This window comes from Aphelocoma coerulescens, chromosome 14 (assembly GCF_041296385.1).
Source record: "Aphelocoma coerulescens isolate FSJ_1873_10779 chromosome 14, UR_Acoe_1.0, whole genome shotgun sequence".
Classification (NCBI taxonomy): Eukaryota; Metazoa; Chordata; class Aves; order Passeriformes; family Corvidae; genus Aphelocoma; species Aphelocoma coerulescens.
The window spans coordinates 2,522,312-2,543,337 of NC_091028.1; the positions used below are offsets into that span (position 1 = coordinate 2,522,312).

Genomic DNA, 21,026 nt, shown 5'->3' on the forward strand with positions numbered 1-21,026 from the left:
CCCGCCCCCGCCGTGCCCCCGTCCCTGGCACCCCCCGGGCCCGGCGTTAGACGTAGCATTGCCCCACGTAGAGAGCTAGGCACCGGTTTTACTCCTTTTTGCCTTAGGTCCCTCGATGTCCTCGATCTTTCGTGCAATAATGTAGATAAGGGATCCCGGCTGCCCCGGGAGGGCTCGGTGGCACCTCTCTGGGAGGGCTTGGTGGCACCGCCCGGGGTGTGTCCTAGGGGGTGCCCGGTGTGATTTCTGTCCCTGTCGAGGTCGCTGTGTCCGTAGGTTGTCAGGTTTTTATTTCCAGTTCCCTCATCTGTCGGGTTTCGGACCTTCTTCCCGTAGGAGAGGCTGTAGTGTCACAGACGTTACCTCAGTTTGTCACTGTTGAAAAGGATTAAAAAAAACCACAACTGAAACCATAAAAAAATAACAAAATACATAGTTATAAAAGCAACAAAAAATTTCTCAATGGCGGTGAAGACTTTTTTTTTTTATTAAATAAAGGAAACATGATGCTGCTTGTGTGGGGGTGGAGGGCATGGCCTCTGCCCTGCCGTGGCTCAGGAGTGGCCGTCCCTCCACTTCCACCCTGTCACCATGGCCACCCCGGGAAGGCAGGGAAGGGATGTGGGGAGCAGCACCATGGGTCAGGTTGGCAGCACCCATGGGTGGGGGGCACCCAGCGGCCCTCGGTGCAGCCCCCTCCAAACAGCCAGGGCTGCCTGATGCCAAATGTATTCCAGCCACGTCCGCAGGCTAATTTCAATTTCCTGGTAATTATGCAAATGAATGTGGATTTAATTAAGGGCAGATTTCATTAAAGTCTTCTTGGGGAAATGAGAACAGGGTGGGGGAGAGCGAGGAGGAGGAGGAGGCAGTGGCAGAGAAACAGAGATGAAGGCGCCTGCCCCGGAAGATAAATGGCCACAGGGGATGTGGAGGGGATGGATGGGATCCTTTGGGATTGGGGGTCCCACCTGCCCCTGCCACGGGACCCCATGGCAGGAGGCTCAGGGCCCCCAGGGCAGAGCTGTGTGGGGCACGGCTGGGGGCAGTGCCAGGGATGGAGCCCGGGCAGTGCAGCAGCGGCTCCTTGGTGCATCCCCAGCCCCGCTGCGGGGACAGGGCAGCGACTCCTGCTCATCCCCTGCTCCGGCAGCGACGGCCCCCGGCTCCTTCCCTCCCACCAGGGCAGGGAAAGCATTGCTCTGCCACGTGATTCGTATTTTTCTCTTCCCCAGCTAAAAATACAGATTTGGCCACGCCGAGAGGTCTAGGAAATCAATGTCATTGTCACCAGGCGCTGGCTGGCAGGACCCTCCCCTCCCCGATCCAGACAAAAAAGAGAACGCTGCCATTTGACGTCTCCGAGCCGAAGCGCTCGCGCGGCTCCAGCGGAGCCGCCTTTAATCCAAAGCGAAATGGGGCTAATTTTATCCCGGCAAGGTCGGGATGCTGCGAGCCCAGCAGCGCCCGCAGGGCAGGAGCTGCTTGTCTCCAGGCAAAAGCTTCAGCCCCAAAAAACGCAGCTAAAGTTTGCCAAGCCACCACCTGCATGGCAAAGGTGTCACCCGCCTGGCAAAGCCGCAACCTCCCGGCCTCCCCTCCGAGTTTGTTCCCTGGTTTGGCTGGGAAGGCGGCCGGACGTTCCGGGGTCACGGCCGCTGACCTTGGGCGGTCCCCAAGCGAAGGATGAGCAACACAATCACTGCTCTGAAAGGAAAATAATCCTCTATTGGGACAGATCCTGGAGGAGAGGAGTGAAGAGGGATGGGGTGGCAGGTGTGGAATGGTGTGGGTGTGGGTGCAGCATCCCGTAAAGCCAGATCCTTCCGAGCTGGGAAGGCCAGGAAGGCCTGGCTGTGACACTCAGCTGCTGCTCCCGCCTGGGATTTCATCCACCCCTCAATTCCGGAGCTGGATTGTGCCCGGTTTTCCTCAGAGACACTTTGTGAGGCACTGCAGCCCCAGCTAAAACACTGGGGGTTGGGAGTAAAAATAACTGGGAATGATCCGCTCGTTGGGAGCACAATGATCAACGCCAGGCTGGCATCACACGAAGTCCCACCCCAATCGCAAACAAGCCCTTTAAAAGGGAATATTTTGCCACTAGGACGGTGCTTCAGCTCCCTGCTGACTCAGGAGGGGCCGTGGGATGACGAGGGAGTTCCCACGCATCGCAAACAGGGAGGGGAGCGCAGGGTCCGCGCTGCCGGGGGCTTCCCCAGCCCGGCTTGGGGACACGGGGGGACGCCAGCCCGCCCTGGGGAGCATCCATTAACTGCGCTTCTGGGGCTGATCCGCTTTCAAGAACTTCCAAAAATAGCGGCGGCACGGCGCTGGAATGGGCGTCGGGAGGAAGTGTGACTCATGTGCCACCCGGCGCCCCGGCGGAACCGGGCGGGCGCCCGAGCGGGAATGAGGGAATGCGGCAGGAACGGGAGCCGCGGCAGCAGGCACAGCGGCATCCCGATGCTCTTTCTGGTGGCAGCAGACTGCCCACGGAGGGGACGCAGCTCGGGCTCGTCCCTGCCTGTCCTTCCCGCGGGGACCCTCTGCTGTCTGCGATTCCAGCTGCCAGGGATGATGGACAGATGTCAGTCAAGGCCTGGCAGCGGCCGAGGGCCCCAGCGGGAATGAGCTGCTGGAGACAGACAGCAAAGACTGTCCCGAGGTGGGGAAAAGCCCGGCCTGTGCCGCGTGGGGAGGCTCAGCCGGCCCGTGGCTGGCAGCTGGAGGGAGAGGTGACCTTGTGTGACAATCCAGCCACCGGTGGGAAGAGGGAGAGCAGAGCTGGCTGCACCTCCAGCCCCATCCCACCACAGCTCCCAGGACCACCCGTGCCTGCTGGGAAGAGCCCTGCGAGCATCCCTCGGGGGACAGCTCATGGCCAGACCCTGCCAGGTGTTGGTGCCTTCGCTCCAGCCTCAGCCAGCCAGGGGATCTCGGCACGGGGCAGAGGGAAGCAGGAAGCTGAGCAGGAATCTCTGCTGGCATCTCCCACTTGGCCCTGTGCTCCCTACAACGTTTGGATATGTTTTTTCACCCAAAAGTGGTTTTTCCCCATGGAAAAGGCAGTGTTTTCAGCAGGAACTTTTGGCTGAAGGATGGGTGGGGGTGTCAGCTTTGGGAGGAGGGGGTTGATGGCAATTTTGGGGTGCCAGGGCCTGGGGGAGGGATGGGGAGCACCCCCAGCCCTCAACACCCCCCACCCTCCAAAGGAGTGGGTTATGGGCTCCAGCTTGCAGGCCTCCCACGTTGCCATGACAACTGCAGCATCCCAGCTTGGCAGGGATGGGAGATCTCCTCCGTCCCATCACCACCCTGCCCGGACATGGCTCTGGATCTGGCACAGGCAGCACCACAAACCCAGGCACAGGGTGCTATTCCTGCTGGCTCTGAGGGCTGGGCCACGCTCCTCCTGATCCAGCCCTTCCTTCACAGCCCTCCCAGAGCCACAGGGCTGCCAGGGCAGGGGCAGGAGAGATTCCTGCTTTTCAGATGCAGATCTTCCCATTCCAAACCCTTCCACCTGCTCTGGATTTGTGGGGTCCCGGCAAGCAGAGCATCCTCCCGGCTGCCTCCAAACCCTCCTGTCTTCTCTGGGGGCGACACGGACTCTGCTCCCCCAGCTGCCCCAGATTTGGGGGCAGCAGAGTCAGGGGTGTCTTAATTAATTAATTGTTACCCCAATTAATCAGAGCATCCTCATGGGCAGCTCTTGCTTTCTGCAGCCTCCCAACCCCTCAGCTCTGAGCCTGGAGAGATCCTGAGCTAATTCCTCGCTGACAACAGTGGCACAGGGCTGGGGAGAAGCTTAGCTCCTCGTCTCAGGGGCTGCTGCACCTCCAGAAAAGTCGCATTTGAAGAGCATTAATACAAGATTAATCGAGGTTTTAATAAACAGCGAATCGAGCCCTAATGGAGCCCAACTTGTAAGCCATGTGTAACACCCCGGGGCTTAAAGGCATGCAGAACATGGCTGGAACACGCTGAAAGGGGATGTTAATCACCTTGTAGCCCTGAAGACACACATGGGGAAGGGAACTTGGGGGAAAGGCTGCAGGTGAGCCTGGGGTGCGGCCTCACCCCTCACACTGCTTCAGGGCACGGGGATTCACAAGCGTTTCCCCCACCCCAGCCCTGGCAGGAAGGCAGGCAGAGGAATTTGGGACACCTGAGTGCCCCCGGGGCTGGAACCACAATGAAGCAAGGCCAGTTTATAAGCGATGGCCAGAGGCGCCCTGAAGTGGAGCTACCCCCAGTCATGGAGTAGGGGTGGGTAACTGGGGACTAGCTGGAGGGGCAAACCCTGCAGCTGGCCTGGGGTCCCTCTCCTGGGACTACACCACCCTCCTGGACAGGAGCCCATCAGCCTTTCCCTGGCTGAAGCCTCACCACTTCCTCCCTCCACTCCCAGATCCCATAATCCCAGATAGTGATTTCGATTCCCTCCACCACCTCCAGCCTGAGCAAGGTCCAGCTCCCTCAGCCTCTGCTGGCCTCGCTCCATGTCTGCAGCCACTCGAGGGATGGGCCTGGTTTGAGGAGCAGTGCCAGGAGCCTTTCCCAAGGACCAAGGTCTAGTTCCAAAGTCCCCCTTTACCCTGGGAGTACGGCTGGCTCTGCAGAGCTCCCAGGTCATGTCTGCCCCCCAAGGCTGGCCAGGATAACTGGTGTGTGCCAGGGCTGGCTGGCTGCCCCCCAGACTGCCCAGACAACTGGCTTGGCTTCAGGGCCAGGGGGACTCCAATATTTGGAGGCTGCCAGCTGTGCTGGCTGGAGGCTGTGGGCTGGACATTGAGCCTGGCCGTGGCTGTGTGGGAGCCCAGCAGCTCAGGATGGATGGACTGTGGTAGTTTAGTGGTCAGGAGCTTCTCAGGAGTCTTCAGTTTGCTCCACAGCACCTCAGTCACATCCATGTGTTTGGATATCCCGCTGTGGGGGAGGGAGCAGCTCTGCAGGACCCCAGGGCAGCAAGGTTGAAGCAGCCCAGGATTCTCTGTCAGGACCTGAACACTATCCTGGCTTCCAGGCTTCCCAAGGAGTCTGGATCCTGGGGAAGGCAGGCCTGGGCTAAGAGACTGGGACCAGCACAACAGTCCCGTTTGTCTCAGTGACGTCCCTGCAGGATGACACATCCAGCTCCGAGTCCCTGCCCAGCCTTCCCACCATTCCTGGGAGCCACTTGTTCCTGCTGCTCCACAGCCCTCAGGGAGACATTTGCTGGCCAGTGCTGTGAGAGGGAATCAGCCACCACCAGCTCAGGATCTTCTGCCAGAGCTCTGGCAGGGAGGAGCCCCACACCCAGAGTCAGCACGCAGAGCTGGAACTGCAGCTGGTGGGTGTTAAAGGCTCCAGAGCCCCACGAGTTCCTGTGAGGCACAAGCCAAAAGCACTCTTCAGTCTCCAAGCAGTGGCTGCCAGCTGAGGGACAATGGCCAGCTGAGGCAGAGGAGCAGGGACAGCCATTCCACCCCACCCTGCTCCCTCCTTCCCTCTCCTCTCTGTCCCTTGCAGTCTCTCAGGTGTTAGTGCCAGGCAGGTCAGCCAGTACATCACAGCATCCAGATCACAGAATTCCAGAATAGTTCAGCTTGGAAGAGACCACTGGAGCTCATCTGGTCCCACCTCTCTGCTCAAGCAGGGTCCCCCAGAGCACAGGATTGTGTCCAGGTGGCTCTCAAGTATCTCCAAGGAAAGGAACCCTCTGGGCAGCCTGGGCCAGTGCTCGGTCACTGCACAGGGAGGAAGCTCTTCCTTACGTTTATGGTTTAGTGGGAATGGTCAGAAGTTGGACTCACTGGCCTCAGAGGTCTTTTCCATCCCTAATGATTCCATGTCCAGGTGGACCTCCCTGGGCTCAGTCCCTGCCCGTGGCTCTGGTGCCATCGCTGAATCCCACGGAGCAGAGCCTGGGCCCTGCTCGGAGCCCTCCCCGCACACAGGGACACCCAGGGCTCAGGGCCCCTCTCAGCTGGGGCTCCTCTGGAGGCTGAGCAGCCCCAGCTCCCTCAGCCTTTCCTCACAAGGAGGTGCTCCAGGCCCCTGGCCATTGCCTTGGGCAAACCAGTCACAAACAGGCCCACTGAAGCCACCTGAGGATCTTGAGCACCTGCAGCATCTTGGTGATCTTGATGCATGCATGTTTCCATCTTCAAAATCATCTTTGAAAGCTCACAAAGATGTCAGGAGGCTCCCAATGGCCAGAAAATGGCCAATATCTCACAGGTGTGTGAGGAGGAGACTCCAGGGGTCAGATCCATCGCTTCATCTGGCAGAGCAGCCAAGCACAGCCCCAGGACAGGGCCAGGAGCTCAGCAGAGCCCCAGCTGAGGCTTAAATATCCCCAGAGCTGAGGGGATGGATGGATGGATGGATGGATGGATGGATGGATGGATGGATGGATGGATGGATGGATGGATGGATGGATGGATGGATGGATGGATGGAGACCCACCCTACAGCCCCTCAGCTGAGCTCCTCAGGAGTTTTTGCAGGACCAGCAGCCCCAGTTTGACCCCACACATGTGAAACTGTCCTGGCAGAACTTCTGCCTTGGCTTACTGGATCAAACTGGTCACTTTTGGGGACGGGCAGTGGTGCTGCTGCTGGGCCGTGGCCAGGGCCAGGTGTCCCCAGACAAGGCACTGCCAGCCCTGGTCTCCTGCATGACCCAGTTAGAGCATCCAAGGAGCTCCTGTGCCGAATTCCCGGCTGAGCAGCGCTGTTCCCTGGTTTAATTACCCGCGGGTGACTCATCCCGGCCCCGTTTATCAGCGCCGAACACAAAGCGCCCTTTGTGCTCCTCCAGCCCTGCCGGGGGGGACTGCCAAGGACCAATTAATCACCAGCTCCTGCTGTGACAGGCCTGGAGATGGTGCCCTGGGAAGAGGGAGATCAAGGATTGGAGGAAGGCCACTGCCTGCCCCATGGGACAGAACTGGGACTGGAGCCCAGGTCCTGATGCCAGCCCAGGAAGATGGTGAGGCACATACATCCCTGCCAGGGCCCAGCCACCACCCCTGTCACATCGCAGGCATGGAATGAGAGCTGGGTTGGAAGGGACCTTAAAGGTCATCCCATCCCACCCCCTGCCATGGGCAGGGACACCTTCCACTAGCCCAGTCCAGCCTGACCTTGGGCACTGCCAGGGATCCAGGGACAGCCACAGCTGCTCTGGGCACCCTGTGCCAGGGCCTGCCCACCCTCCCAGGGAACAATTCCTTCTCAATATCCCATCCAGCCCTGCCCTCTGGCACAGGGAAGCCATTCCCTGTGTCCTGTCCCTCCAGTCCTTGTCCCCAGTCCCTCTGCAGCTCTCCTGGAGCCCCTTTAGGCCCTGCAAGGGGCTCTGAGCTCTCCCTGGAGATCAGCAGTGGCTCTTGGCCAAGAGAGGTGCTTTTGGCTCTGTCAGCCAGAGCAAGGCAGATATCTGTGGGCATGGGAAGTGCGTGGCACAGGATTATCGAGTTTGGTGAGTGTGGGTGATCCAAGGACAGCTCCAGCAGGTCCATCCTCCCTCCTCCTCCTGCTTCCTGAGCCAGCCGTGGGCCTCAGGAGATGAAACCCAAGTGCCCAGTTTCGAGTTTGCTGGGAGGGCAGCAAATGCTGTTGGCAGAGCAGTGCTGTTGGTCTGAGTGCTGACATGGACATTCCCAGGGCTCAGCAGGGCTCGTGTGCACAGGGCTGGAGCAGAAACTTTTGTGGGGTGGGAGAGTCAGTCTGGGCAGGCTGGAAACGCTCAGCAGTCGATGTGTCTGCACTGGTGGCTGCAGAGGGTCAGCAGAGCTGGCACCCAGCTCCCCCAGCAGCGACTGGGTGCTGACCCTGGCTCAGAGCCACCCAGAGAAGGGCAAGGCCAGGCTGTGCCCAGTGGCAATGAGCTGCTCCTGCAGTTCCCTGCCAGCTCAGCCCCTGCACCTGCCCTGCTCGGGCTGCTAAGGGGGGTGATACAGTCCCCTCAGATCACCTGTCGGGGTGTCAGTGTCCCACTGCTGCTGGGGACAGCCAGGCAGGAATTCCAGGCCTGCCTGGTGATTGGTTAAATCTGTCCCTGGCACAGAGGAGCTACAAAGCTGCAACATGAGTGAGACTGAGGCACTGCCCATGCCCTCCATAGGGGAAAGCACCCAGCACATCCCTGGGGACACCAATCCTTCCTGAGGAGGAACAAAGGGCTCACCTGAGATCTCCCCAGGCCTGTGAATGAATACAATGTGCCCACCCCAGGGCACAGCAGGAGCTGTGCAGGGTGTGGGGAGCTGCTCTGCACCCCAACACCTGCCCCTAAAGGGAGCTGATCAGGCTGGGAAGATGGGATATCAGCACCAGGCACCGTGTTCCCGTTTCTGCCATGGCAGGGCCCTAAGGAGTTAACAGCAAATGCCACCTCCTGTATTTTATCTCTCCTCCATTGAGGCAGCTCTGACACTGGCAGCAGAACAATGCAAAATTCTGATTAGCTCTGGTTTTCCAGCAAGAGGGGAGGCACAAGAGGGTGGGGAATTAATACTATTCTGCATAATTTTTAATCTAAATTCCATTTCTTTTCTTTTCTTTCTCCAGGAAGCAAACAATCTAGGGGGTTTTGTACTCAATTTCTTGCTTTCATAATCTAAATGAATTGTTTGCAAGTAGGAGCCAGCTGCAAAGCTGGCAATCTCGGATCAAATCTGCCTTTCTCCTAGTTCTTTCAATCATTAATTTGCTCCTCAACTCTGATTAGCTAATCCTGGCTGCCTTGTGGCAGTTTCCAGGGAAAAACAGTGCGAGAGAGCTGCAGCTCCCATTGCCGGAGCCGGAGCTGACGGCCGGGTGATGGGATTGATTCCTGGTGGGTCGTGGTGCTTCTGGTTGTCACTTCTCCAGAGACAAGTGGGGTATTCTCTAGGAGAAGAGGCTGGCAGGGTTATTTCTGGAATGCTGGCATTTTGGAAATATCAGAGGATGATGCTTTCCCCTGCTCTGCGCAGGGTGTGCGAGTTTGTTACGCTGAGATTAATTAGCTGGGCTTTAAAATAGGAACCCAAGGCACCGCAGCAGATCCTTGCTTGGAGATATCTGGGTGCTGCCCCATTTTTGGGATGTTGCTGCTGTGCCTGGGGGATGTGGCAGAACAGCCACCTCCATTTCCTAGAAGGGAAACTGAGGCACGGGGCTTTGTCTGCTGGTGGGTGGAGGCTCAGAGAACTCAAGCCTCAGCAGGGATGTCTGGAAGGGGATGGGAAATGGGATGTGTTTTGTGCCAGGCCCTGATTGGTTACACTGTGAATTAATCTTTACTCAGAGAGTGCTGAGGCCCTGGTACAGGGTGCCCAGAGCAGCTGTGGCTGCCCCTGGATCCCTGGAAGTGTCCAAGGCCAGGTTGGGTGGGGCTTGGATCAGCCTGGGCTAGTGGAAGGTGTCCCTGCCCATGGCAGGGGGTGGGATGGGCTTTAAGGTCCCTTCACACCCAAACCATTCATAATTCTCTGATTTTATGAATTAATTCTATGAATTAAGAGTCATGGGCTCAACTCCTGGGAGTGCTCCTGCCAAACCCGGATGGGCTGGGGGTGTCCCACTGGGATGTCACCTCCTCAGGCTGACTGCTGGCACTCACCAGAGCATCCCCTCATGATGTCCAGCTCCCTGTGATCCCAACCCCACGGGTCTGAGGGCCCAGGTGAGTGGGACAGGGCTCTGTGACCCTTGTGTCACCAGGCTGCTGACCCTTGTGTCAGGGCTGCTGCCAGCCCCGTGTGCCCCTTCCTCGCGTGCAGCTCCACAGGGCTGGTCCCTCAGCTGCTGTCTTTATTCCATTCCTTTTCCAGATCAAATTCCCCGAGTGCTGGGGGTGGATCCTTTTAATTTTCATTTGTTTCAAAGCCGTACAGGGCTCACAAGCATGACAGAAATGTGCCTGGAGTGCAGGAAATGGCCTACTTAGCTGCAGGAGCAGAGCAGGCTCCTCTGGCATGCTGACTCCAAGGACCCTGTCCTCCCCAGGGACCAGGGCAGCTGCCTGCTTCCCTCTCCAGCTCCTTCGGGAGATGTTTGGTCCTAGCACAAAGCCCAAAGAGCCCAGGCAGGCAGAACAGTGCTGGGGAGCAGAGGTTGGGAGAAACTTGCAAGGCTGGACAGGGCTTGGAGCAAGCTGGGATAGTGGAAGGTGTCTCACCCCCACGGCAGGCTGTGGGACTGGATGACTTTTAAGGTTCTTTCCAACCCAAACCAGTCTGGGATTTCTGTGATTCTGACACTGCAAAGCTGTGTGAGGTCAGGACAGGTCACTGTCTGTGTCCCCCCTCACACCCAGCTGGCTGTGACAACCTCTTCTGGCTGTTCCAACGTAGAGAAGGGCAAGGGTTTTGTTAGGACTGGTACCTGCTGAGGAAGCAGAGCTTGCAGGGCCAGACCTCCACAGCTTTGGGACTTACTGGGCACTTTCATCTCGTCTGCAAAGGGACAGAACTCAGAGGTGTCACCTTCCCGCAGTTTGTGAGAGCTGGGAAGGAGGAGGGCTCATCCCAGGCTCTTCCAGAGGGAAAGGCTGTGCAAAGAAGGGGTTAATGTGCCCACAGCACCCAGAGCTGGGCTGGCAGAGAGCTCTGCCCTCACCTCTGGGACACTCAGGGACTGTTTCCTGCCACCTCTGCCAGGGCTGGAACTAGAAGCATGCACAGAATGACAGAATATCCTGAGTGGGAAGGGACCCACAGGAATCCCCACAGAAGGGATCAGAGTCCAACCCCTGGCCCTGCACAGACACCCCAACAATCCCACCCTGGGCATCCCTGGCAGCGCTGTCCAAACGCTCCTGGAGCTCTGGCAGCCTCGGGGCCGTGCCCATTCCCTGGGGAGCCTGGGCAGTGCCCAGCACCCTCTGGGGAAGAGCCTTTCCCTGATCTCCAGCCTGACCCTGCCCTGGCCCAGCTCCAGCCGTTCCCTGGGTGCTGTCCCTGGCACAGGGAGCAGAGATCAGAGCTGCCCCTTGGCAGGAGCTGCAGCCCCCGCTGAGCTCTGCCCTCAGTCTCCTTCTCCAGCTGAACAATCCAAGCACCCTCAGCTGCTCCTCAGACCCTTACCCGTGCCCATGCCCCTCCTTTGGACACTCTCCAACAGCTTCAGATCCTTCTGATATTGTGGCACCCACAACTGCCCCAGAGCTGAGGTGAGGCCGCACCAAAGCAGAGTCTAAGTCTTTCCCTTAGCAGGGCAGGTAGGAACAGGATGCTCCCTGGGCTGAGAAGAGCCTTTCCTAAAGGAAAAAGAACCCAGTGGGTCCCAGGAAGGCTAAGGACCTTTGTATTAACACCAGCTTCCTTTCCTCAGGGCTCCTGGAAAGGATCACAGGATCAGCAGCTGCTGAAGGAGGAGGAAGAGGAGGCAGGGCCATGTGCCCATGGGAGGGGGCAGGATGTGGGCTGGCACAGTCCATAACAGGGCTGCTGGAGCAGAGGCAGGTGAACATTGAGCTGTCCAGCTTTTGATCTGATTGAACAGCTTGGCCTGGTGCACTGAACCCTCCAGGGATCCAGCTTTCCCTCGGACTATTTCCATTTCATTTGCTGTGGGTTTGTCTTTGGTTCAAAGAACACAGGAGCAGCAGCAAGCAGAGTCTCTCCATGAAGTCTTTGAGGCCCTGAGGGAGATGGAGTCCCCAGGCACCTGAGAGACACACAGCAGTGAACATCTGCCCCTGGATTTGCTTCCCGAGGTTTTCCCAGGCAGATGAATGCTCCAAGCTTTGCTCCATGGACACAATCAGATTGTCTCTAGATGAACTCCACTGGGAAGCACGGCCACAGTTCAGAGGGGTTTGTTTTGGGGCTCTGAGCCTTCCTCCACCACTCTCATTTCTCTGACCCATGCTAATGCCACGCTTCAGACTTTGTGTTTTAATTCCAAACAAACAGAGCTCTTAGAGCTGGCTGTGCCTGGGTGTCCATCTCCACAGTGGCATGCAAGGCTGCCTGGGGGCCTTGCCCATCTCTGCTAGCAATCCTGGGATTCAATTCGGTGGATGCTCTCTGATGTCAGGGAGTCAAAAAGGCAGCAGAGCAGCTCCTGGGCCTGGGGAGAAAACAAGGAAAGGGTTGGGGGAGAGCTGTAAGTTCTGTGCATGGCAAAGAATCTTCTTTGCAGAGGCAGGTTTCTTGTGCAGAGGCTGTTTCCAGGCTGGATGAATCCCAGCAGAGAGGCGGCTGTGAGTGTCCCACAGCAGGAAACCCCCTGCTCGAGGTGATGCTCAGGAGTTGTGTTTTCAAGGAACTGAAGAAAAGCAACACCATGCAAGGTGCTAAGTGGGAAATCTCCTCCCTCCCTGGCTGCCCTGCCCGTCCCTCCCAAACCCTGCCCCGGAGCAGCCCTGGCCCAGTTGTTTCCGAGCTGGAGAGGCCAAAATGTGCCAAGGGCTGCAGGCCCAGTCTGCAATCCTGGCTGTGCTAATGAGCACCACATCCCCAAAGCTCTGGAGGTGCTGCGCTGCCGCCCACCCCACACAGCCCTCGGGCCCTCCTGCCAGCCCTGCCTCTCCTCACAGCTCTTTTGTCTCTTTTTTTGGGACTCCAGCCCTTCTGCCTGCTGCTGAGGGGCAGAGGATAATGCCAAGAGGGGCTGGGAGGTGTTTTCCCTGCATTGCTCTGCTCCAGCCCCAGGTTTCAGGTGTCTGCAGGGAGGGGGATGCAGCAGCAGCCGCTGTGGCTCCAGGCAGAGTGGAGGGATTAGTGCTGCCAGGGGAGGCTGGACTGCTCCCCGTGGGCTCTCACTGAGGGACAGAGACTGGTGGCAGCTCAGTGATGTCACCGAGGGACAGCCACTTAGTCCTCACAGTCCCATCCCAGCCACAGTCACTGCTGCAGGCGAGGGGAAATGTCCAGCCCCAGGACACGCCAGTCCCCAGGCTGAGCACAGCACTCCCTGACCACTCTCTTATCCCTGGAGACATCCCAGTTTGGGCATGGACCAGCTGCAGGGACATCTGGGCCAGCCCTGTGGAAGTTCACCTGCCCCTAATGGTGGCACCAACAAACTGTGGCTGTCACTTCCAGAGGTGAGCTGTGCTGTGTGCCCTGCCATGGCACCTGCAGGTCACTGCGGAGAACAGGGAACTCCCAAAGCGTGGAAGTGTCTGCTCCTAAGGCAGGTGTTTCACCCAGGGCAGCTGAAGGTGCTCCAGGAATGCAGCAGAGCAGGCAGACAACCAGCCCAGGCAGAGATGTCAGCACTGCAACAGGCCACATTTGGAAAGCTGATTTCTCATCCTATTGCCTAATCCCAAATCACACTGGGAGCAAGGATGATATTCCATTTCACTTCCATGGCTTGACTCCACTAGGAAAGGCTGCAGCTCTGCTCAGACCATGAGGATTTGAAACCCATGTTCATTTAACCCTCCTGAACTTTGCCTGATATCGTGTTGTTGCTCATTAGCTTTGCCCTGCAAAGCCTGGCTGACATTTCATAAACTCATTAGCAGGAGATCAGAGGCTCGAACATCATTCCTGGGGCCATCCTTTGAGGAACAGATTCCCCAGTGCGTTTGCTCCTCAGATCTCACTCTGATTCCTGAACCTCCCCTGAACTTGGGAGAAAAAGGCCCACTGGAAACCAACAGGAGCTGCTGCTGTGCTGTCTGTGTCCGCAGCGGGACGTGCTGCTGTCCCAGGACTGCATCCCTGCTCCAAACTCCGAGCTCCTGCGAGCAGCCCCTGCTTCCAGAGGGATTAGATTGCGCATCCCAGGCTGCCAGAAGCACGGAGAAGGGCTGAGCATATTTGCTTTTCCTCCTCTCTAGCACAAAAAGCCCTCTAAGCCTCTCCCTGATAGGCTCATTCCCCGGCGCGGGAAGCAGAAGGGATTTTATGTCAGGCACAGAGATGTAATGTCCTTTCAAAAGCAAATCAGGAGACAGCCTGGACTTGCTGCCCTGTCACATTCCTTGGCAACAGCCTGGCACCCTGGCAGCAGGCAGCACTGGGCTGTGTCAGCCCTGCAGCTCCGCAGAGCCGTGCAGGCAGCGCTGCCCAGGCACTGCAGCGCCGGGAATCCCACTGAGCCTTGGGAAAACGGCTGGAAACGGCAGCTGAACGGCTTTGGGGAAGTTGGGGTAGTTTTGTCTGTGCTAAAAGCAGGAACGCACACTTCAAAGAGGGCTCTGTGTCTTTTAAGGCTCAATCCTTAGAGCACTGGTGCTGAAGGCAGCAGCTCTGATGTGTTAGATGAGGTTACAAACGCATCTCGCTCTCCTGCTGGGCTTTTATTGGGAAGAAAAAGGGATCCAGAGGAGAGGTTTGTCCACTTGCTATCATTTCTCACTCTCCACAAGTCTTTTATCACAGAATCACAGAATGGTTTGTGCTGGAAGGGACCTTAAAGCTCATGTCATCCCACCCCTGTGCCATGGGCAGGGACATCTCCACCAGGACTTCACATCTCCTGGTCCCAATTCCTCAGGCTCTGCCTCCTCCATCCAAACCTCTCATTTGTTCTGAACTAAACTTTGATGATTGCAGCCAGAATTTTGAATGTATTTATGCAGTTTATTCCCATTAGCTGCCCACATGTCTAGAGCTCAGTGTTTCCTTTCTTGGGATGAATTACTGAGAAAATATTCAGCTAGACCATCCCTGGAATGGCTAATGGCTTCACTTCTCCTCTTCACTTGGATTTGGGCTTCTGAAACACAACTTTCAGAACACAGGACGTGTGCCAGCTTGGCCATAGGGCTGAATGAACATTTCCTGTCACTATTTTTGACAAATATCACAGATACTTGAAATTGTTCCCTGGGAGGGTGGGGAGGCCCTGGCACAGGGTGCCCAGAGAAGCTGTGGCTGTCCCTGGATTCCTGGAAGTGTCTAAGGCCAGGTTGGACATTGGGGCTTGGAGCAGCCTGGGACAGTGGAAGGTGTCCCTGCCCATGGCAGGGGGTGGGATGGGATGAGCTTTAAGGTCCCTCCCAACCCCAACCATTCCATGATTCTGTGATATTTTTCTCCGTGTTGATTTTTCACAAAGATTAACTGAATTTCCATGGAAAATATAGAACCTTCATCAATATCCCCTAATGTTTTGATTCAAAACTGTATCACCACTGTAATGTGGGAGACAGTTTGACAGGATTTTGGTCCCACCTTCCCCATGTTCTGGGCTCTCAGCCTAAGCCAAGGCTTGGGGCTGTCACCACCTCTGACTCATTAAAGTTATCATTTTCTTTGGAATTTCAACCAATATTAACAAGTTTCCTTCATCACAGGGGCGCAAAGGACACATATCCATACCATAAACTTCTCTACTTGCCTGATTCTCATTTTGGGGATAAAGGAGATGCTCTGCAGTGTCCAGGACTGACTGGTTCTGCCAGCAGGCACTGGGGGCAAAGAGAAAGGGAAGCAGGGTTAGTTTGCCATGTCAGCTGTGAGTGAGGGAGATGACCCAGCTCTGGGGAGGGCTGAGCTCTGTGCCAGCAGCTCCAGCCACGGGCAGCTGTTACTGCTCCTCTTTACACAGCTAAATCCCGGGTTTTACAAAGCTTTGTGTAAATGGCTTTGCACTATTTAAATATAAACCTTCAAACAAACAGCCATGTCCAGTTGCATAATGGTGGCTCTGGGGCAGTGGGAAATGCACATAAATGCTCTGGGCAAGGGAGTTTTTTTCTCCATGAAGATAATGTGGGTGTTTTCCCCCAGTCCCAGGATTTACTAAACTGCCTAGAGCAGCAGGCACTGCCTCACCAGTCCTGGTTTTGCTCCGGCCCTCCTCAAGCCACACACGACCTGCCCACGAAATGTATTCCAGAGAAATCAAAAGGCAAGACACCAACTTCAGAAGTGCTTTTTAAACTGACTCCGTGCACGCTCGGAGCCTCAGGCTTCAAAACTCTCCGGAGGCTTTGCAAACCACTCCCTGCTCCCTGCCCCCATATCCAGGTATTGTGCTTGGCAACAGTTTTCCCTCCACTGGTTTTCAACAGCTCCGAGATTTTACACCCCATGTGTTCATTTTTTTCCTCTCTCTCTATTTTTAATTTTTTTTTATTTCTACACCTCCTTCCCCTCCAAAGCTCCCTGGGATGAGCTTCCTATAGGGATAACATCGCTCCCTGCTAGGAGCAATTAACACTTGGTAAGAATGTTTCATCAGAGAGAAAAACATCCAGCTAAGTTCCTCAGCACTTGGCTTCTGGTCTGATTGCAGCACCTCGTTTAAAGGCAGGAAGGCACAAAGCCTGGCCTAAACTCTTGATTTTCTCCTGCTGCAGCTCGGTTTTGGGGGTGCTTTAGCCAAACCCTGCCTATTGAGCTGAGTTAACCAGGTGAGCTGCTAAGTCTGTGCACAACACAGCTCCTGACAATCTGAAAGTGCTTTTTAAAAGCTTAAACCATAGAGGAGTAATCACTGTGGAATCAGCATCACCTCTTAAGGCAGCTAAATCTGGTTTGTCATGCATAAAAAGCAGAACATGCCTTCCTTCCAGGAGCTGCTTTGAATCTAGTGCTGTAAATTCTTGCCTCTGCCACCCTGCAGCCAGGAAATGTGGCTGTGAAAACAAGTTGTGACAGGGAAAATTCAGATGCTTTATCCCGAGCTGTGCAGGCAGCCGGATGCTGACAGGACAAGAAGGGTAAGTCCCACATCGTTTTCCCTCGTCTGTGGATAGGATGGTGTCACTTCCCTCTCTGCTCCCTCACCCCTTCCAAACACTTCCCTCTGCCCCATGAGCTCCCCCTGGCACGCTCCCAGACTCCCCCAGATTCCACTTTTGGCAGGCAACCAAACTCCCAGGCTGCTTTTGTGCCCACACCTGCATTGTTTGTGTCCCTTTTTCTGTGTTCAGTGGTTTTTGGTGCAGAAATAATGCCCTGGATGTCCAGAGAGCAGCCAGAGTGGGCCCTGCTACTGAACAACCACCACAGCAAGGAGGGGCTGGGGCTGCCTCCAAATCCCCCAGGATCTGAATTGGTTCTCTCCGTGACAGAGCTGCTTTAGGAAAGCTTTAACACGCTCAGGACTAGCAGCAGTTACACTGGCAAAGCCCACATTGTTCCTCTCAACACCTGATTCCTCCTTATCCCAGCCCATCTCTGACATCACAGCCAGGCTTCCATACAGATGGGAACGTCCCTCCCCGTGGCACAGAGCCGGAGAAATGTAGCTCAGCTGAGACTCAAGTCCCAGGGCTGGAAAATAATGCCTTCCCCACGGTGAGGCTTCAGCAGGGCAGCCGAAATGCAGGGAAGTGGGCAGGTACTGGAGTCCTGGCAGAGAGAGGGAGATAAATATCCAGTGATTTATCCGGGACAGAAAGGGCTGATGGAGCTGTAGGAGTAATTAACCTTTGGTGCTATTTAAATTGAAGATGTCTTGGCATGAAGTGTCCTTGGGAGGCACCAGTGAAGTCAGGCTGATTTTTAACAGTTCCACGGCCTGGGAGACAATCAGGGTGTGAGCTCCCGATCTCCCTGAGCATCAGAGCCCTCCCTCCTCCCACCCTCGGGCACTCCTTGCTGCCCCTCCCTTCCAAAGGCATTTTCCACCATAGAGGCAAAAACGGGGTCGTTTTTTGTAGGTCTGGTTTGACATGGGCTCTGTGATCGCTGGGTCTGGCACTGGGGGGAGAGGCAGAGTGGATCCTGCTGTTGGGGGGTGGATCCTGCTATTGGGGGGTAGATCCGTTTGTTTGGGGTAGATCCCGCTGTTTGGGGGGTAGATCCGTTTGTTTGGGGGTGGATCCTGCGGTTTGGGGGTGGATCCTGCGGTTTGGGGCTGGATGCTTCCTTTTGGAAGTGCCTCCTGACCCCCGTAAGCCATGCACGTGTATTTTGGAGTTCAGCACAGAAGTTTATCCTTTGCACAGAGCAGGATGAGGGGTGAAGCTGCAGAGATTGGCACCACTCCCTGCTCAGCCCCTCGGCTCTCTGAAAGCCAGGAGAAGCCACGGGAGGTGGCTCTGGAGGGGCTGCTTGGGACTGGCCACTGGAAACACATCGAGCCTAAAGGAGAGGAAGTGCTGGGCTGTGGCTCATCCTGTTGAGCAGCACCCACGACTGTGATGCTGGAGAAAATGAAGAAGTGGGGGGATCCTGAGTGACTCTCCCAGAGCTACCTCCAGCAGTGACCTCCAGAGTTCCCTAAACTCACTTTTTTTTTCATTGTAAACCAGAGAAAGAGTGGGAGAAATCTCAGCACCAAGCTCTTGGGTGACTTGCTGGTTTTCTCCCCTTACGGAGTGGAAGCTTTGGGATGTGGCTCCCAAGGGTGTGATTTGAAATGAATGAGTGAAGTCAAAATGCCATCAGTAACATTTTTGAAAAGTTCCCAATGAAATCTCTTCCAACCATTCCTCCCAGGTGTGGCCCTGGGAGCATTTCTGCAAAGGATGAGAACTCTGAGGTGCAGCAAGGTGGATGTTCAGCTTTGATCCCCTGGTGCCTGCAAACTCCAGCATTCCTGCCCCACTGACAGCACTTGCTCCAGAGGGTACAGCCAAAGCCAGGACAGTGTTTTTGGCGTGGCTGCTGGGCTGCTCCACATGGAATGTGGCACAAAAGCGACTCTTGGTTCCTGTGCCAGAGGAGCCATGTGTGAGAGCTGCACAAGCCAGTGCCAAATACCAGCCCCGTGCAGGGAACCCTTCTCTCTGGGGAACACAGGGTTAATTGCCCTGCTAATCACTCCGTTTCACTAATCAGTCCCTGCAGAGGGGTTCTGTTTGTTTTTCCAGGCTTATACATCCTCTACCCAGCATTTCTGGTGATTTATTTAAGAGGCTTATTTTTGATTTTGCTCTCTGGTGTTTATTTTAAGGTTTGATTTTTTTTGTTGTTGGTTTTTTTTTTTTCCACAGCAAACATAAAATCTGCTAAGATATTTCTCCTAGGAATTTTATTGATTCAGCAGGTCTATTCCCAAAGTGAGTCCTTATTTCAGAGAATTCCCTGTATTCATGGAACCGTGCTGCTGAGCCTTATGGACACTGCAGGTCCTTAACAAAGAACACAACTCGGGTTTTGAAGGTCCTGAGTAGAGGACACATGACTTGGAAAGTGGGGGAAACTCTCAGGTATTGGGCCCCTCATGACAAGAGACACTGAGGGGCTGGAGTGTGTCCAGAGAAGGGAACAGAGCTGGGGAAGGGTCTGGAGCCCCAGGAGCGGCTGAGGGAGCTGGGAAAGGGGCTCAGCCTGGAGCAAAGGAGGCTCAGGGGGGACCTTGTGGCTCTGCACAAGTCCCTGACAGGAGGGGGCAGCCGGGGGGGGTCGGGCTCTGCTCCCAGGGAACAGGGACAGGAGGAGAGGGAATGGCCTCAGGCTGGGCCAGGGGAGGTTTAGGTTGGATATTGAGAAAATTCCTTCATGGGAAGGGTGGTCAGGCACTGGCACAGCTGCCCAGGGCACTGGTGGAGTCTCCACCCCTGGAAGTGTTAAAAGAATGTGTGGATGTGGCACTTGAGGGCCTGGTTTAATGGTGACCGTGCTGGTGGCTGGACTTGATCTTTCCCAGCCTGAACAATTCCGTGACCCAGTGACTGACCCATGACCAAGGTCAGTGTGCAGAACAGGCTGCCTTGGAGTGGCAGCTGCCTTTATCAGAGCTACAGAAAAGGAAGGTGCCCTCCCTCAGGGCAAGAGCTCCTCCTTACCTGTCCAGCAGGAAGCCCAGGGAGGTGACAGCGCTGTCCCACTGTGCTGCCAGCACCAGGCACAACCCATCCTTCAGCAGGGAACACTGCAAGAGAGGGAGGAAGAGAGCTTTGGTGCTGCTCTGCACTTGAACAAGTCTCTAAGTCTGTCTGATGAGTGAGGAACAGGAGCCACAGAGCAGCAGATCCTTCCAGACAGAGCCAGTGCCATGTCTGAGCTATTTGTGATCCCTACAGCCCACCAGTATTCCTGCTGCCCTCTCTGAGTGAAAACCAGCAGATTATCGGGGTGTGTTATTCAGTCCCAGACTCTGCTGGAAGCAGGAACACCAAGACAGGTAAATATTGAGATATTGTAGCAGAAACACTCATTACTTGCAGCAGCCCATCTCCCTTCTAGCGAGGGAAAGCAAAGGCTGTAACATCCACCTTTGGCTCAGCAGTGCCAGATCCTTCTGGAAACACGCCAGCTCTGCCCAGGGCCATTTATCTCTGACAGGAGGAAGGAGGGATGGCTCTGCTCCCCCGATGCTGATTTGTCCTTCCTAGAGAGCTTTGCACATTCCATGTGCAGAGGGATGGATCCTCGGGGGACTCCAGGGGCAGGCAAGCAGTGCTTACACTAATTGGCTGCTTGATGTAATTGCTGTTCCATACAGATGTACTTCAAAGGGATGCTGTCAGTTTTAAAAAGCCCAACCTGAAAAGATCTTACCTGCTCCTATTACAGATAACACCCAAGACTTAGAACTGAGAGCTGGAAGCCCAAATGTTTGTGTTTTGTGAAGGGCCTGCTGTGGTCTGACAGCCCTCGGGTGATTGTTGGTTTGCTACTGCCACTGTAATTACTTTCCCCCCTTGTTTACTCTCTGCTTCTGACAGCACTTTCCTGCACATTCCACCTTCCAGCTTTGTCCAGGCCAGGTTCCTGACTGGCTGGGCTTCTCCTACACCAAGAGGAAAACAGTCTGGGCCTGGTATTCTGTTGCTGTGGAGCAATGTCAGCTCAGGCCAGCAGCACATCCTGTGCCCAAACTCCAGGCTAGGCTGCACCCAAACCCCAGGCTGGGCTGTACCCACTGAGAGTCACAGAATGGCCTGGGTTGGAAGGGACCTCAAAGCCCATCTTGTCCCACCCCAATCCATGGGCAGGGACACCTTCCACTGTCCCAGGCTGCTCCAAGCCCCAGTGTCCAACCTGGCCTTGGACACTTCCAGGGATCCAGGAGCAGCCACAGCTGCTCTGGGCACCCTGTGCCAGGGCCTGCCCACCCTCCCAGGGAACAATTCCTTCCCAATATCCCATCTATCCCTGCCCTCTGGCAGTGGGAAGCCATTCCCCTTGTGCTGTCACTCCAGGCCCTTGTAAATGGTCTCTCTCCATCTTTCTTGTAGCTCCTTCT

At 55.8% G+C, this 21,026-nt stretch overlaps 1 protein-coding gene across 1 annotated transcript in view; it reads right to left on the reverse strand.

The window, feature by feature from the left end:
* Positions 1 to 11,288: 11,288 nt before the first annotated feature.
* Positions 11,289 to 21,026, reverse strand: part of DNAAF8 (dynein axonemal assembly factor 8) — a gene marked incomplete at its 5' end in the record, with an annotated part of 84,515 nt that continues 74,777 nt past the window's right edge. Inside the window, 3 exons of the mRNA XM_069030254.1 lie at positions 11,289 to 12,050; positions 15,279 to 15,348; positions 19,624 to 19,709. Of these exons, the coding sequence (XP_068886355.1) occupies positions 11,973 to 12,050; positions 15,279 to 15,348; positions 19,624 to 19,709 (234 nt within the window). The remainder of the gene's footprint in view (positions 12,051 to 15,278; positions 15,349 to 19,623; positions 19,710 to 21,026) is intronic.